General features: G+C 41.4%; 1 protein-coding gene across 6 annotated transcripts in view; it reads right to left on the bottom strand.

The window, feature by feature from the left end:
* Positions 1 to 562: 562 nt before the first annotated feature.
* Positions 563 to 18,400, bottom strand: part of snx14 (sorting nexin 14) — a 30,494-nt gene continuing 12,656 nt past the window's right edge. For 2 of the 6 annotated variants that reach the window (XM_029754249.1, XM_029754256.1), the window contains exons 14-30: positions 17,464 to 17,619; positions 16,933 to 17,057; positions 16,696 to 16,754; positions 16,270 to 16,296; positions 15,203 to 15,332; positions 13,197 to 13,371; positions 8,961 to 9,056; positions 8,703 to 8,803; positions 8,362 to 8,473; positions 8,026 to 8,066; positions 7,700 to 7,819; positions 4,773 to 4,896; positions 2,191 to 2,355; positions 1,819 to 1,914; positions 1,040 to 1,131; positions 862 to 918; positions 563 to 712 (exon numbers count right to left, since the gene is read on the bottom strand). In XM_029754249.1, the coding sequence (XP_029610109.1) occupies positions 668 to 712; positions 862 to 918; positions 1,040 to 1,131; positions 1,819 to 1,914; positions 2,191 to 2,355; positions 4,773 to 4,896; positions 7,700 to 7,819; positions 8,026 to 8,066; positions 8,362 to 8,473; positions 8,703 to 8,803; positions 8,961 to 9,056; positions 13,197 to 13,371; positions 15,203 to 15,332; positions 16,270 to 16,296; positions 16,696 to 16,754; positions 16,933 to 17,057; positions 17,464 to 17,619 (1,721 nt within the window). In that variant the 3' untranslated portion in view covers positions 563 to 667. The remainder of the gene's footprint in view (positions 713 to 861; positions 919 to 1,039; positions 1,132 to 1,818; positions 1,915 to 2,190; positions 2,356 to 4,772; positions 4,897 to 7,699; positions 7,820 to 8,025; positions 8,067 to 8,361; positions 8,474 to 8,702; positions 8,804 to 8,960; positions 9,057 to 13,196; positions 13,372 to 15,202; positions 15,333 to 16,269; positions 16,297 to 16,695; positions 16,755 to 16,932; positions 17,058 to 17,463; positions 17,620 to 18,400) is intronic. The other 4 variants (XM_029754265.1, XM_029754272.1, XM_029754280.1 and 1 more) reach the window with 4 other exon arrangements.

Below are 18,400 nucleotides of genomic sequence, written 5' to 3'. Positions count from 1 at the left end.
TGTGTCAATGTTTGTCTAGCAGATATTTCTGATGTGATTTAAAAGCTGATCTTGAACTGGCTCTCATGCAAAAAAAAGTACAATGCCTCATTCCATCTAATGTAGCGTTTCAAAAAGGAAACAATATGAAATCCCTCAGTAACTCAATTGTGTGAGTGGTGTGGCTCTCACCATTGATCAGAACTGTCTGGCTGGCACCAGTGGACTGGGAATGCACATGGTATTACCACGGAAAGTATCTCCTTTTCACAGTGGGAGAAACAAGACTCCAAGGGAGGGCAGATGGAACTCGTATTAGGTCAGATGCAGGACACAACCTCAATTTAGAAAACTGAGACGCTGACTTTAAACTAGGATGTGAGAAACTAAACATGCCCCTAACCACAGGTCTAAGCTCAGCTTATTGCTCCAGCCTGCATCTCTGCTGTAAAAATACACAAATTAAACCATAGTTACCATACGGTCTGGATAACAGTCCTCTTACATTGACACATCAAGATGGACCTGGGTGCAGCCGGCAAGGAATTATTTAAGCCAGATAAAATGACATTTGACCACCCAGTAAAATCAATAAATATATTTTATTATTGTACATTGGAATGTCGATATGATCCCAGAGACATTGGAATTTTCATTGCACTTTTGCTCCAGGGAAGCGTGCTGTTATCTACATCCACTGGCTATTATCGGCCGATGGCTCTCTCTGTCCCTGCTGAATAGACAACATTATCACGGTATCCGCAGGAAGGTACACAAACTACATCCTGGTACCTTCCTACTTTATAAATAAGCGTGTCGTAAATGTCTAAATAATTTGGAAAATACATGGTTGGCCTGTGTATCCGATTCTTAGGAATTTACCTTGCTGAGCTCTGGAAACAGTTCTTCGACAGCAATATCCATCAGAACGTAAGTCATCTGAGGGGCAGAGGACAGAAACGAGAGAAAACAGATAATGCAAAACGAGAGAAAACAGATAATGCACCATGAGACCTTGGCTGCAGAGAAAATTGTCTCATTGGTTGGCTTTCAGCTTTACCTGCTTGTTAAGAAGTGGCTGCTGAAAACCATCAAAGAGAAGCCTGATGCCCTCGTATTTGGCCTCCTGTCCGATGCACTTTTCCACAAAGTCTATGAGGTGAAAAGACAGAAAGACATCAATACAGTACAACTGAGGCCCACTTTATCCATAAAAACAACTATACCTTTGGCAGGTGATTCCATCAAATTATTACTATTTCCATGGATGATGCCATTGCACTTGTTCAACATGCAGCGTTTCTGCCAGGACATGCTTTCGAAAGTAGGACCAGGCTTCCAGAGATTAGAATGAAACTGATAATAAAATCAGGGAGTGTTCACCAGACACAGGTTGTGTCCCAAATGGCACCCAATTCCCTTTATAGTGCACTACTTTTGACCAGGGCCCATAGGGGCATATGCACAGGCAATGGGACTTATTGAAATGATGAAATTGAAAATATCTGAGCTTGGAGAAAACTATTCTCTGTGTCTGGATGTAATTTGTCAACACAATGTAACAAAAAGGAACTTGCTTGGTGGCTAATGAACTGTGGTTAAGACATGAATCCATCATGCTGAGAGCTAGATATCTTGTGTAGAGAGTGCATACTGGATCTGTGCAACAGTTGGAAGCAGATGAATACGGCAAAAGAATACTAGAGAAAATATCAGTTGTCAGCCAATGCTTGGTAGCCTGAGTTCCAATCTGTTTGTATAATAACAATTTGGTGGGTGCTTATATTTTCTTATATCATGTGTGTCATGCCATGACCAGGCTAAAAGCTTGGGTCTAACCTGGCAAATAATTAATCATCTCTTCGAATGCCTTCTTGGCTCTTCTCTGCTTGTCTCCTGTAGCGAGTTCCTCACTGGTCTCACAGAACACAGCATCTAAGATTGGGCAGAAAACATCATCATGAGTCTGGGAGAAGTGGATCAAGGCAAGGCAATTACAGAACTTAATGGACAGGAATTCACAACAACAACATAGTGAGATTGGCTAAGCACTGAAGTGGAACAGCACATCTACAGTGATTGTGTGTATTTCCCTAAAACCCTTTGGTGGAGCCTTAAGAAGGAAATAGGAGGGGTCGGGGATCAAAAACAGTCAAAAGGTTTATAAAAGGAGGAAACATTACTGAAGCAAAACGCACACATTCACCGTACCTCTGAGCATGGTGACGAGAGAGACGACATGGTGCTCCTGCAGGATCATGTCCAGTTTGTGCTGGATGTAGTTATCCATGTAGGCCTCCAGCGTGTTCTTGAACAAGATCCGTCCCCCTGACAGGATGTGGTGCAACCAGTCTGGCATGTGGAACACCACTCGACCTGTCGGTCAAACAATAATTTCATCAAATGTATTTTGTTACATGGGCAGTTGTCACAAACACAGTCTCTCAACACAGCACCAAACACAATGAGAAGAATCATGGCTGGGTAACCGGTGTGGGTCTGACAGTCCTGACATGCAAACCTTCCTACAACTAGCACTGTGACGGTCACAATTCTGTTGGTACACTTGCTTGCATGAATATGGTTCTTAATTAAAAGCCATTTTAAAAAGCCATTACACTTTGTTATTATCATCATGCCCTTTCATTATTATTATTATTATTATTATTATTATTCAGGTTACTTATAAATATGAATCAACAAATTAAGAAATGCCAGGTTGGAGAGTGTGTCGCATTTTCGTATTGACAACATGAATGGAGACAAAATAAATATATATGCCTACTTTGTCCTTGTGTTGGCTTTTCTGCATACCATTTATTTTTATATACAGATCCTATTTTGATGCACAAAACGATTCAAATAAAGTCTGATGGATTTTCTCCCACTTTTTCCGAAATATTCGCATAACGTCACAAAACCTGCTGCTGTCATTAGATGGCATTGGCATATGTTCTTCAAAGAGAGGATGCCGTAATGAGAAAAATGATGTAGCTGCAGAAAGTCACATCAATCAAAGCAAATAGGCCTTTTACAAGATTAAATCATGACAGGAGTATTTGATTTTTATTAAAAGAGATAGTCCAGATGGGCTACTTTAGGAAACCTTCTGAATGGGCATATAGGCCTATAGAGAGAATCAGCGAACTCACACACCCCTGTTAAAAGCACCTGCCACCTGTCTTTATATCTTTTAAATAACAAAAACAATTGCAATAATAAATACACGCAACATAGCCTATTTATTTACAAGAAGCAGGCTAGGTACTTCTATGCGTGCTTAGGCGCCCACGCTCCGTCAACATTAACAGGACAGAGAAACCAGACAAATGCTCATTGCTCACATGGTGCACGTAAACAATGGCAGGAAGTCAACCAAAACTTTATTCTGTAGCAAGTTCTGAACTCCGCAAACAACGTTTCCACTCCGAGATTGAAATTACTGTAATTGATACATGTATTAACAGAAATTAATGTAACCAAATGACAGGGATTAATGGTAAATTGGCGGTTTTACAAATGGTTGGCTACCACATGGGCATTCATAAAAGTGCATTGCGGACGAAACTGTATAGCTTAGGCTACTATTCTACTTTGCAGGGATAGGATGGCAGCATTTTTTTGTTGTCTCGCTTAGGGTGGCATATCAGCCAGGACCGGGCCTGATCAGCGTTGATTAGTCTATAAATTAAATAAAGATTCTTATTATATCATACCAGGTTGGAGAGGATTGGCGCATTGTCCATTTTTTTGCACAACATTAACACATTCTAGGCCTCAGAGCCAGATTAATCTTGTCAACTGCTGTTGAATAACTAATGAATAGTCAAACGCATCAAACCTTTTTTAAAAGACCCGATTTATTTACTAGAAAACAACAAAAACGTGGATTGTATAACAAGAAATTCCACAAATCAAGCAATTTGTTTACTCAAGTGTCATAGCCTATAATGCTGTACACTCCTGCTCATCTAGTGATTAGCTGCTGTAGCATCAAAGGACAGATGGAAATAGGAGATGTAAAACGTTTAATAGACATACTAAGGTACAGAAACAATTCCTTATAATCATTAGTAAACACTCCCGCTATTAGGTCAAGTGTATCTACATCTCCTTTGCACCCCAGTATCTCTACTTGCACATTCATCTCCTGCACGTCTACCATTCCAGTGTTTAATTGCTATATTGTAATTACTTCGCCAACATGGCCTATTTATTGCCTTAACTCCCTTATTTTACCTCATAAGCACTCACTGTATATAGACTTTTTGTTTTCTTTTGTTCTACTGTATTATTGACTGTATGTTTTGTTTATTCCATGTGTAACTCTGTGTTGTTGTATGTGTCGAATTGCTATGCTTTATCTTGGCCAGGTTGCATTTGCAAATGAGAACTTGTTCTCAACTAGCCTACCTGGTTAAATAAAGGTTAAATAAAAAAAAATAAACATGAAAATAAAGTTCATAAAAAAAAAATGTAAATACTAAAATGAATGTAGGCCTAAATAAAATGTTTAGACTGTTATTTTACTTTCATGTTGGACTTAATTCATTACCGTCAGTTACACGGCTATTCAATTACAGTCACAAGCCTACCTACAACCTTCATATCATTACATGTACTGTAGTGGCCATCACTGGCAATACTAAAACCCTCCATATTCTTTCACTAGATTCACTTCTAATGACAGCCGTATTATGCTCAAGATGTTTGTTTTATTTGTGTGACTACCATATTTCAAATCATGGTTCAGTCACAGGGGACTACTTCTTCCCTGGTGCCTGGTCACTTACCCATGAACATCATGTAGTCATACATCCCTTCCACTGAGATCACCTCCATAAAGCAGTTCCGGTTGTGTTTCTTCTCCAGGCCCTCGGGCAGGTTAGCGTTGTTTTTGTACAGGTCAGTGAATAGCTAGGGAGATAGGAATCTTTTATATTGACGAGAAATGAAAGACTACAAAACACACAACTCAGTCTTTCAAGGAAGTTCAGAGTGAATCAAACCAGTCAGTTAAAGCAGTTTCTAACTAACAGTCTGACACACTTACTTAATCATTTAAATCTGAGATTTTACATGCAACATTTCCATGGAATATGTTCTTTCAAAAGTGCTAAACCCTGGAATGACCGGAACATTCTCTCATTATGGTTAGTGGAAGGAACATGCAAATATTTATCATTGTGACTGAAATGAGCACATCCTGTCAAAGAGCAGAGCTAAGTATTTGACACTGTGACAAAAATATTTTTTTAAACGGAAGACACTAAAATATTTGGTTCCAGCATTCATCGTGGGGTAATTTGTAAAAGCGCCTGAGAGTTAAAATAAATTGTTTTAATTTATTAGTTGGGGTCAAGGCCAATGCTCCTTCAAAATGTTTTTCGGCACTGAGCAAATTTCAGGTCTGCTGAGCACAAGCTTGTACGTTGTGAAAATGCAGTGCAAATCCAGCGCTCGTTTACTGTGAACACTGAGGCTGTACCCACTTTAAGTTAGTTTCAGACAGAGGTCAAGTAGGCTACTGTGGCTATTTGATCATAATGTAGGCCTACCAGAAGGGCCTACCATCAAAAACAATGGAGTAAATTCATCCCATAACATTTTAACACAGAAATAGCTGTTCTATCATTCAACCTACAGTAACAGGCAATGTTTGGTGTTCAATGTAGGCCCACATTCCAGGAGACTTCTGAAAAAAAACATGTAGGGCTTGACATTAACCTGTTTATGCAGTTGTCCTTTAGACAAGGAAGGTGACTGAAAATTAAACCACTTTACAAAATAAAATGTATTCTTGTTCCCATTACATTATTATAAAGAATCAGAAATATTATGCTACACTTTGCCTATTGGCTACTTAGCTTATTCAAGCCTGTCTTTAAACTCGGACAAAACAGAGATGCTTGTTCTAGGTCCCAAGAAACAAAGATAACCCTAGATGTCCCTAGAATTTCTAACCAAACAGCTGGAGGCAGGGCTTTCACCTATAGAGCTCAATTTTTATGGAATGGTCTGCCTATCCATGTCAGAGACACAGACTCAGTCTCAACCTTTAAGTCTTTACTGAAGACTCATCTCTTCAGTAGGTCCTATGATTGAGTGTAGTCTGGCCCAGGAGTGTGAAGGTGAACGGAAAGGCTCTGGAGCAACGAACCGCCCCTGCTGTCTCTGCCTGGCCGGTTCCCCTCTCTCCACTGGGATTCTCTGCCTCTAACCCTATTACAGGGGCTGAGTCACTGGCTTACTGGTGTTCTTCCATGCCGTACCTAGGAGGGGTGCGTCACTTGAGTGGGTTGAGTCACTGACGTGGTCTTCCTGTCTGGGTTGACGCCCCCCCTTGGGTTGTGCCGTGGCGGAGATCTTTGTGGGCTATACTCGGCCTTGTCTCAGGATGGTAAGTTGGGGGTTGAAGATATCCCTCTAGTGGTGTGGGGGCTGTGCTTTGGCAAAGTGGGTGGGGTTATATCCTGCCTGTTTGGCCCTGTCTGGGGGTATCATCGGATGGGGCCACAGTGTCTTCTGACCCCTCCTGTCTCAGCCTCCAGTATTTATGCTGCAATAGTTTGTGTGTCGGGGGGCTAGGGTCAGTCTGTTATATCTGGAGTATTTCTCCTGTCTTATCCGGTGTCCTGTGTGAATTTAAGTATGCTCTCTCTAATTCTCTCGGAGGAGGAGGAGGAGGACCTGAGCCCTAGGACCATGCCTCAGGACTACCTGGCATGATGACTCCTTGCTGTCACCAGTCCACCGGGCCGTGCTGCTGCTCCAGATTCAACTGTTCTGCCTGCGGCTATGGAACCCTGACCTGTTCACCGGACGTGCTACCTGTCCCAGACCTGCTGTTTTCAACTCTCTAGAGACAGCAGGAGTGGTAGAGATACTCTCAATGATCGGCTATGAAAAGCCAACTGACATTTACTCTTGAGGTGCTGACTTGCTGCACCCTCGACAACTACTGTGATTATTATTATTTGACCATGCTGGTCATTTATGAACATTTGAACATCTTGGCCATGTTCTGATATAATCTCCACCCGGGCACTGCCAGAAGAGGACTGGCCACCCCTCATAGCCTGGTTCCTCTCTAGGTTTCTTCCTAGGATTTGGCCTTTCTATGGAGTTTTTCCTAGCCACCGTGCTTCTACACCTGCATTACTTGCTGTTTGGGGTTTTAGGCTGGGTTTCTGTACAGCACTTTGAGATATCAGCTGATGTAAGAAGGGCTATATAAATACATTTGATTTGATTTGTCTCAAAATACAACACCTCCCCTTTAAGACAAGAAAAAGCTTTTTACCCGACTCACTTTTCAAAGATGCTCTTGTAGGAAGCAATCACTCCCCTATTGCTGACTACAAATTATCTATAACTAGGCTAATAACTCCCTAACTAGCAAAGGATATGAACAAATGTGCACATGTGGCTACATGCAGCTCTCGCTTTGATCTCAAAACAAGCCTTAGAGGGAACATTGGTCAAGGTTGGCCACTGAAGCAGGACACATCCCTAGATATATCTGAGCTTGATGGGAGGGATGTATACAATTAGTGTTCACTGTGAAGTGTGTACGTGGTCCCAGGGCAAATGGGGAGTTTTGCACCGTTGGCACGCACAGTAATTGTAAAGGTAAAACTAGGGAATTTGGGGAAAATGTGACCCTACTTTAGGATTTTTTTTTTTATTACTGTGGGTAATTGTGCAACCCTAGCCTCACCTTCTTGTTCTTCTCAGCAGTAGGGCTGAGCATGGTCATCTCTGGTCTGCTAGGTTTGGCTTTGGGAGATTCACAGGAGTTGAAGAAGGACTGGATGAAGGGCTCCAGGTTCTGTCCTTTCTGGCAGGCAGCGATGCAGAGGAAAATAAAGACAGAACATTGCGATTAATATCAGTCGACTGAGCCGGAATATTGTCTGATCATATCTACTTCCTTTTCAAGTTAAATTGAGTCTCAGAGATGAACTATAACATTGATATATTGGTATTGGCCGGAAGCCCAAGAGATATTCTACTATTAAAACACACTGGAAAAATGCCTCTTACCTCTTTTATAATTTTTCCAGGGACAGACCTGAATATTTTACCTGAGAAGGAATAAAAATCAATTAATCAACACAGATCCACATGGAGCTACATAGCTAATCAATGATGAACTTCTCATGTATTTCACCATGGCATTTTTAGTCCTATAAATTCTGTATGAATGCATGGCCAAAAGTAGTGCACTATATAGAGGATAGGGCGGCATTTGGGACGCAGAACATGTACTTCTCCAGGGCATCTTTAGCCCTCCTCGTGTTATAATGTATGAATGTGTTAGAAAATGCTCCATAGACGTTAATGATGTACTGTATGAATGTGTTAGAAAATGCTCCATACCGAGGTTTACATCAGGCAACATCTTGTCCATGAACTGAGACTCCATGCTGTGAGGCGATAGGAAGTCTGCCAACAACTGACTGTTACTTAGCTCTGGGTGCTGCATCAGTCTCTGTTCCCAACACACGCACGGATAAAGGCATGGATGCAGGCACAGATGCAGGCACAGATGCACACACACACACACACACACACACACACAAAATACAAATACGCACATGCACAGGACTCACCAAAAGCGAGAGATGAAGATAGAGTAATTTGATTGATTGTTGTTTAAAGCCTTGAATGCACTACAGTTACTGCACATTATGCAGAGCAACAGGCCTATGAATGATTACCTGCAAATATTCCTCAAATTCTTCCCTTTTGGATGACAAGAACTCAGAGTTCTTTGGTCCAATAATTCTTTTCGAGGGAAGCTGTGCATCTGCAAATGAGCCTGTGCAAAAGCGAACAAGGTCAATTTACTAGTGACATTTACAGTGTCAAAAATGAAAAAAGTTCTGTCTGCATCCACCAGCCACAGGACTGAAATAAAGCCAAAAAGGTATACTTCCTCTGTTGAAATGTGTGAGAAAGTAAAAGTGACATCTTACCATGGAACTCTGTGAGTTTATTTTCTAGAACGTAGAATTCCATGTATCTTCTGAAGATGGACCAGTTCTCCGTTTCATGCCCCACTGAGAAAACCGCTCAAGAGTCAACAGAATTGAAAACCAACATCAATATTGCAGTTGTATATTTCCCAATCCCCACTGTCATAATTCATCAAATGTATGGCTGCTTCCCAAATGGCACTTTATTACCTACATAGTAGGTAGGCCAATATATAGAATTAATTCGATTTATTTGAATTTATGCTTCAGCGCGATGTTCCAAACGCTTGTATCGCAAGAATCAAAAAGTAAATTTTTTCCCTGTTTTTATGAGCGTTTATGTATTTTTGGTCTCATCTCCTTCGCTCCTTCTGTGCACCTTCTCACTCGCACACAGACACTAAGCCCCTCCCCATGCCACTCACAACAACAAACGATAACTTTTTGCTCTCTGACAAGAAGCAGTTTAAACTTGCTATTTGCATTTGAGGTTTGGGCCAACAGAATCGGTCATATGGACACCGAAATACTTAAAGACATTATTTTTCTGTAATAGAGGAGAACGATACTCTTTTTATATGTCGCAACTCCCAACATTCATAACAGAGCAGACCCTACTAAAACGGGAGTGTCAATAAACATGACTGTGGAAAATTCATGCTCAGTTTCTGACGCGCTACTGCTAGCAGCATTTTAGCCACAGACTTATATACTAGCTGTCTTGTCTGGGTTTTTTTTATAAATGTGCAATGAGCATAAAAATATTAATTTATATAAGGAATTGGCAACTCATTGTCATTCTGAGAAATAAGCATCTTCTTATCGAGGTAGGCCACTTGATTTCAACAACTAAACAAAGTGAACAGGCTATGCTGTTCAAACAGTTGAGACGGACAGGAGGGTCTATTCACCCAGTCTTCCCTGTGGCTCATTTGGTAGAGCATGGCGTTTACAACGCCAGCATGGTGTGTGCAACGCCAGGGTTGTGGGTTCGATTCCCACGGGGGGGCCAGTACAAAAAAAAAAAATGCATGAAATGTATGCATTCACTACTGTAAGTCGCTCTGGATAAGAGCGTCTGCTAAATGACTAAAATGTAATATAAATGTATTCATATTAGTTCAACTGTTCTACCTTATTAGCAAGCAAATAGAAGGCTTATATTTTAGCCTAGGTCTAATTTTATACGCCCTGAATTCATTCGATTATTGCTGACTGTTTGAAATGCAGCATATTTGACCTTTAATTGTGCAACAAAGCTTATTCAAACGTAAAAAAAAAAGAATCAAGATATTTATTGTAGGGGTGGACGATACAAACAAAAATTCAAATCACAATATTTTCCACTGTCCGGACGATAACGATATACTGTAAACAAAAAACATTTCATGAGCCCTTCAAAGTTAATAAATGACAAAATATTGCTTTGAACCTTATAAAAACAAAGGGGGCATTGCACATTTTTGTATATATTTTTTTTACTTCTGTGGTAAACCTGTGCAAACATGAAACAAAAGCTATACGAGTTAAATAAATATGCAGTAGAATTAAATACAAATATTTAATGCACTCAGGATTTAAAGAAAATGTGAACTTTTTTTTGTTTTGTTTGACTTTTTCCTGCCAAATATAAGAAGTGCAGTCTTTTTTCCGCATAACACCGGTCATCGCCATCATTTGATTTCAGAACCTCCGTCTTGAACAAATGGAGGACCGGCTTCAGATACGACACACTCACGTATGTCTCTCCTGACAGGGCATTTGCTCCCAAGTGGTGTAGCGGTCTAAGGCACTGCATCTCAGGGCTAGAGGCGTCACTACAGACCTTGGTTCGATCCTGTGTGGGATCGGGAGTCCCATGGCGGCACACAATTGGCCCAGCGTTGTCCGGGTTAGCGGAGGGTTTGCCCGGGGTAGGGCGTCATTGTAAAATAAGAATTTGTTCTTAACTGACTCACCTAGTTAAATAGAGGTTAAATAAATAACATTCTAAAAATCCTGTGGAATCCTGGAGGTGCTGCCGTGATGGATTCAAAGACCTCACTGTCTTGCCAGGAGGGTGCAGGGTGCCGTGTATTTTGTCTGTTGCCAGGACTTGTGCGACGGCCTTTTCCTGCACCAGGACTCTTTCCATCATCTGCAGTCGAGATACAGTCGGGGATTCCGTGATGAGCTTGTGGAGGGGCAGGCTCAGTTTATCCTGTGTACTTGTCAGGGCCTTCTGCTTCTTCCACAAGTAGGAAAATATGCTGACCACTTTCTTGCACACTCCTGTGGCCTGGGAAACCCAAGGTTCGTTTTGGACTCTCTTCTCTGAAAAATAAAAAGGTGAAAAAGATTTACATATTTATCACAATTATTCAATAGAAATAACATTGCATCTGCTGTAATTACAACAACTTACAGCATGGACACTGGACATAATTACAAATTGAATCCATCTATAGATTTACATACAACTGTTGTGATTGAGAGCTATGTTGCTTTAGAAAATGGGATCATTTATTGAGTAGGCTATTTATTATTGAAAGAGAGAAAAAAAATGAATATACTGAAACCATAGCCTAACGTATCAATATTAAATAAAAGCAATGTTGCACACATTTACAAATATTATAGATTTGCATAGCTGTGTATGTGTGTATATATATATATATATATATATATATATATATATATATATATATATATATATATATATATATATATATACACACAGCTATGCAAATCTATAATATAGTCGGCTTAACATATAAGAAGCAACAGGCAGTCTAGTATAACTTCAAACAGATAAGGAATACAATAAGTTATTTTAAATTGTTGTTTTTAAGTTACGTTATTTGTCTACCTAGCTCTGTGTGTTTTGGATGTTGAAACTTACCAATAGCAATGTGTAGCCTGTGTCCGAAACACCCTAGTCTTGTCCATTTGTTCAGCTCCAATGCCTTGACCATGTTCGATCCGCTGTCGGTAGTCATACATACTTGACGCGACTCTTTCAAGCCCCAGGTTGAAAGTGCCTCCCCTCAGCCCAGCTGCAACTATTTCTCTGGTGTGGTCGTTTGGGAAATAAGAGGTCTGAAGGCATTTGCTTTGCAGCATCCAGTTGTCGTCAATGTAATGAATCGTGAGGCTATGTATGGCTCTTTGGTCCAACTTGACCATAAATCGGCTGTGGTAGAGAAGAATGCAGCGTCACGGATTTCGTTGGCAACTCTGCCCCAACATTCTGTGTAGAGTTCTGGTAGACATGTTTTGCTGAAGTTTTTACGGCTCGGGATCTTGTCTCTTGGGTCTAGAGTTCGAATCAACTTTCTGAAACCATCTTTCTCCACAGTTTGATTTGGTTCCATGTCTTTCGCTATGTGATACGTAATTGCATTAGTTATTTCATTCCACTTCTTGTCATATGGATTACCACTAATGACTGATGCTTTGAGTGATAGCTGAGTGTGGTTCTGGCTTGAAGATGTCTTGGGACTTGCTCTGCTGCTCCGGGGGTTTGTTGCATGCATTCTGGTAGATTCTTCCTATTCGCGCACATGCAGGGTTTTCAGATGGTGAAAAAGATCGCTGGTGTTTCCACCTTTGGCTAGCACAATGTGTCTACACAACTTACACAATACTGTTTGTTGGTTGAGGTCCGATATCTTAAAGCCAAACCAGTTCCAAAACGACAGAGGCCCCCTTTTTTCGAACCAATTCTTCGTTGTCCTGCAAATCAACCTCAATAGCATTATTTTCCTCGTCTTCAGTCATCCGGACACCTTTGCTAACGAAAGGAGTTTACTTCACTAAATGTTTGCTTGCATGTTTGTTTGTTGACTTTGATTGGCAGGCAGATTGTGTGTAACGTCCATGCTCCTACTTTTTTCTTTGCTAAAAAAAAAAAGCTACGTAAAAGATAAAACAATTTGAACTAGCCCACTAGGCTATATCACTCGACTGAAATTTTTAAAACAAAAACGCCTTATTTCATACATTTATTAATTTACCATGATATGGCAAAATCCACATCATGGCACAACATCATACCGGTATTCACGTTCATACCAGTATACCACACTACCCCAATATATCTTGAATCACCCATAACTATCTTTAGGCCATATCCCCTAGCCCTACTACATAGTGTCCTACTTTTGACCAGGACTCTCTGATCAAAAGTAGTGCATTATGTAGGTAATAGGGTGCCATTTGGGACTAACTCATAAACACCTCTGGTTGTGCCCTCACCTTCCTTCCTGTCGTTGCGCTCCACTTCGATACAGAACACAGGGACCCTCTCCCTATCGACCTCATCAACGTATGGGATGGTGATGCTCCAGGCTGACAGGTTCCTCAGGACTCCTGGAGTACTGCAAGCCTCCACTAGGGTATTATCCTCCACCACCATAGTGGCCTCCTCAATCTGCAACACATGGGAGGTGTGGGACAACAGTTGAACTAAGCTCATGAAGCACCAATAGCAGAATGCCCCTTTAATTGTACTTAGCTAAAAAATAAACCCTTTGGTGATAATAAACATGAAAACCACTTATTCATATACAGTGAGGGAAAAAAGTATTTGATCGTGGTCCCCTGCTGATTTTGTACGTTTGCCCACTGACAAAGAAATGACCAGTCTATAATTTTAATGGTAGGTTTATTTGAACAGTGAGAGACAGAATAACAACAAAAAAATCCAGAAAAAAGCATGTCAAAAATGTTATAAAATGATTTGCATTTTAATGAGGGAAATAAGTATTTGACCCCTCTGCAAAACATGACTTAGTACTTGGTGGCAAAACCCTTGTTGGCAATTACAGAGGTCAGACGTTTCTTGTAGTTGGCCACATCTCAGGAGGGATTTTGTCCCACTCCTCTTTGCAGATCTTCTCCAAGTCATTAAGGTTTCGAGGCTGACGTTTGGCAACTCGAGCCTTCAGCTCCCTCCACAGATTTTCTATGGGATTAAGGTCTGGAGACTGGCTAGGCTACTCCAGGACCTTAATGTGCTTCTTCTTGAGCCACTCCTTTGTTGCCTTGGCCGTGTGTTTTGGGTCATTGTCATGCTGGAATACCCATCCACGACCCATTTTCAATGCCCTGGCTGAGGGAAGGAGGTTCTCACCCAAGATTTGACGGTACATGGCCCCGTCCATCGTCCCTTTGATGCGGTGAAGTTGTCCTATCCCCTTAGCAGAAAAACACCCCCAAAGCATAATGTTTCCACCTCCATGTTTGATGGTGGGGATGGTGTTCTTGGGGTTACAGGCAGCATTCCTCCTCCAAACACGGCGAGTTGAGCTGATGCCAAAGAGCTCCATTTTGGTCTCATCTGACCACAACACTTTCACCCAGTTGTCCTCTGAATCATTCAGATGTTCATTGGCAAACTTCAGACGGACATGTATATGTGCTTTCTTGAGCAGGGGGACCTTGCGGGCGCTGCAGGATTTCAGTCCTTTACGGTGTAGTGTGTTACCAATTGTTTTCTTGATGACTATGGTCCCAGCTGGCTTGAGATCATTGACAAGATCCTCCCGTGTAGATCTGGGCTGATTCCTCACCGTTCTCATGATCATTGCAACTCCACGAAGTGAGATCTTGCATGGAGCCCCAGGCCAAGGGAGATTGACAGTTCTTTTGTGTTTCTTCCATTTGCGAATAATCGCACCAACTGTTGTCACCTTCTCACCAAGCTGCTTGGCGATGGTCTTGTAGCCCATTCCAGCCTTGTGTAGGTCTACAATCTTGTCCCTGACATCCTTGGAGAGCTCTTTGGTCTTGGCCATGGTGGAGAGTTTGGAATCTGATTGATTGATTGCTTCTGTGGACAGGTGTCTTTTATACAGGTAACAAGCTGCGGTTAGGAGCACTCCCTTTAAGACTGTGCTCCTAATCTCAGCTCGTTCCTGTATAAAAGACCCCTGGGAGCCAGAAATCTTTCTGATAGAGAGGGGGTCAAATACTTATTTCCCTCATTAAAATGCAAATCATTTTATAACATTTTTGACATGCGTTTTTCTGGATTTTTGTTGTTGTTATTATGTTCAAATAAACCTACCATTGAAATTATAGACTGATCATTTCTTTGTCAGTGGGCAAACGTACAAAATCAGCAGGGGATCAAATACTTTTTTCCCCTCACTGTACAGATAGTGGAAGATGAAGAAGTGAAATTGGTTTCTCTTTGGGTGTCAGTTTTAAGTATTGCACTATATCGGGAATAGAGTGCCATTTGGAGGGGAAGCGCTCACCGCTTTATCTTCAGCGTTGACCATGGCGTACGGCAGCATAGTCCCCTCCATGGCGGTGCTTTTGAAGACACCTTTGATTTTGCTGCCGATCCTGCTTATCCCGAAGGACTCCACTCGTTTTGAGATGTTCCTTCACAGGCACACACAAAAACATATGCGTGAACAACACAAGTGAACACACCAACTAGGAAATGGAGAGTCGGAAAGGGAGCTGTGTGCGACTGCATGTGTTCCTGTCAACAGTTGTTGAGGCCGCTTATTCAAACGTCTGATGTTATTGCAGCCTTGCCTCATGTCAAAATGCCATGCTGATTTCCAAATCCAAAAAACACACAACGAGAGCACACATTATGAAACGCTGCACATTCAACTAACGGACAGACGAAAACAGATGAGGCACTTTGAAGTTGTGTATTACAGGAGTCCATGCTTACAGACTGAGGCTCATAGCTAGCCATATGTCAATAGAAGTTAGAAATGTTAGATGGGAACGTTAGTACAGACCAAATATTGGGGACAACCAATGAGGGTTGAAGAGAGATGGCGTGAAATTGAGGCCCTTCAACACTGCCCCAAAAAGGTGGACTTGGTCGGGCAGCTGTTACGCACAAGAAAACTATGGCCGCTCACACAAGACATGGATAGATAGACCAAGAGAGAAACGGCATGAGAAGAAATCAGTAATGGGGCTATGGGCAACTCCATCGTCCTCCTCTTCCTCCATTCAAGCACTCGCGACTTTGTATATTCAAAAGTGCAACTAAAATAAAGACCAATGCATCTATCCAAAATGTAACATAGGCCTATAACCCCAAATCTTGTTCAGTTATAGCAATTCAACACAGTAAAGAGTAAGTCAATACAAAAACACATACAAAACACCCGATTGCAAAAGTCTACTGAAGACAAGTGCTTATTGCCCCACAATGCTTTTGTTCTCAGGCAAATTTTGGTTCCATTCACTTCATTCTGGGCATATTAAGTCGCATACCTTGCATGCAGCTAAATCAACAGCAGCCAGCCGAGGGACATTAGTTTGGCCTGCATCATTCAAAACACATACTCACCTCATATCATCCAAACTCAGACTATTCCTGGAATAATAGGCACAATGAATTACAGGCTGCCAGGATAAAGAGGACCAGCCCACAAATAGTACAAATTAGCCTCAGTGCCCTTTGTGGGGATGTGGTGGGCGTCAACAACAAAAAACGAATACACCACCCTAATGTAGTGTTGATGTGAACTTGATTTAGACTTGGAGTCATTCTGTGTATTACATGAATGACATAATGAAACTAGTCTTAACACTTCTGTTTGGAAGAATATTAAAGCTCTCCAATTAAGTCTCTATTTAGATGTAATGGGAACATTTGTGGACTATATTATATGACAACAAAAAAATATATAGAAAACTAACTACACTAAACACTGCAGCTTAGAGTAATATTAGACCTCTTTCCAATGTAGTCATTGCTATCAGGAGCACAAACCTGTTCATTCTGGAGTCCATTTTTGGAGACTCCACCCCCCTCAGAAGGTGTCTGAAATACTGCAGAGAGAAAGAGAGCTATAAATGTGGGAAAATATTATCCATTTGTCAACTTGCTTTTGTATACCGAAACTTGCTTTTGTATATCGTTTGACTCGGTCATAGTATGTTTGCACAATGTGCAATTTAGAACACAGACGATAGTATAGTACAGTGTAAGCGCTGTACTTGGGCTCACCTCATCGCTGTGGCAAAACATGGGTGTGAAGACTCTCTCCAGCAGGGACAGCACATGCTCATAGGCCTCAAACAGGCAGTGCATGGTCTGCAGCTTCACCACTCCCTCGTACGGCCCCTGTGCAACTAGTGCCAATTATGACAGAGCGCAGTAAAATAAATTTAAAATATTAAAAGGAGCAAGTCATATATTTACATTTACATACATTTTAGTCATTTAGCAGACGCTCTTATCCAGAGCGACTTACAGTAGTGAATACATACATTTCATTTTCATTTCATGCATTTAAAAAAAAAAAAATGTATTTTTTTGTACTGGCCCCCCCGTGGGAATCGAACCCACAACCCTGGCGTTGCACACACACCATGCTAGCGTTGCAAACACCATGCTCTACCAACTGAGCCACAGGGAAGGCTTGGCTTGTCAAGGTTTGTGGACTTCGAGAAAATAGCACATATCTTATTGAAAAAGGCTGCGCACGTCACACTATGTTGAACGATGATTGTGTACTGAGAATCTAGCAGAGCTTACTGTTTCGTATTTCCTCGATGATGAAGGGGTCAAAGCTGATCTTGTCGATGCTTTCTTCTAGGCAGTAGGTCTCATAGAGGTGCTGCACCTCTCCATGCAGACGCTGCAGCTCAGAGTCACTCAGCTCCGGACACAGGATCTTATCATTGAACTCCTCTGGAATGACATGAAGGAGAAGTAGATGAATGCTGTTACAGTGCTACTTGATTGATCAATGTTTCATAAAACTTCCAAGTTCACAGTAGCGGTGCGTGGGTAAAATCACTGGGGAAGCCAAACCAGGGGGAAAAAGCCATATTACGACCTACGTGTTGTGATACTTGCATTGTTTGTTCTATAACCTGTTAGTTCATATGCCTTGCGACCCTGATATATAGGCTTAAAGGCCGAGACAATAAGGCACAGTGGCAGAATAAATTCAACCACACCTTTGTTTCAACACAAAACCGGAGAGCAACATCTGTCCGGTGAAGTCCACAAAACATATTGCATGTGACAAACAGTTACATGATCTACAGCACTGTCAGCCAAGTTAATGTTTCCCACATTTTTCGGACTACTAAACAACTATTGATTTAGAACACCGTAGGGTTAACACAAGTCGCAAAGAAACAGGGAGCTGCCTCCACTATTCCAGCACCATTTCAACATCATCAAATCACCTATGCTTAGTATAATACAGTGACAACTAAAAGATTTCAAAAACAATTTAGTCCAATCAACATAAGCTAGATATGTGGCTGCCCATGGTACTGATGTGTGTGCGCATGTGTAAGTAAGTACGTAAAAAAACATGTCGACTCACCCTACATGTAGAAAAACGCCAATGCCATCCTCTCTTTCATGTTGCCGAAACGGTCTATGATTGTCATATAGTACACACTTAGTTTTTCAGCTAGCTAGCTAGCCACCGGAGGACAACACAACAACTCAAGTT

The sequence above is a fragment of the Salmo trutta genome, chromosome 1 (genome assembly GCF_901001165.1).
Source record: "Salmo trutta chromosome 1, fSalTru1.1, whole genome shotgun sequence".
Classification (NCBI taxonomy): Eukaryota; Metazoa; Chordata; class Actinopteri; order Salmoniformes; family Salmonidae; genus Salmo; species Salmo trutta.
The sequence above is the reverse complement of the archived record's forward strand: the minus strand, read 5'-3'. Positions and strand labels throughout refer to the sequence as shown.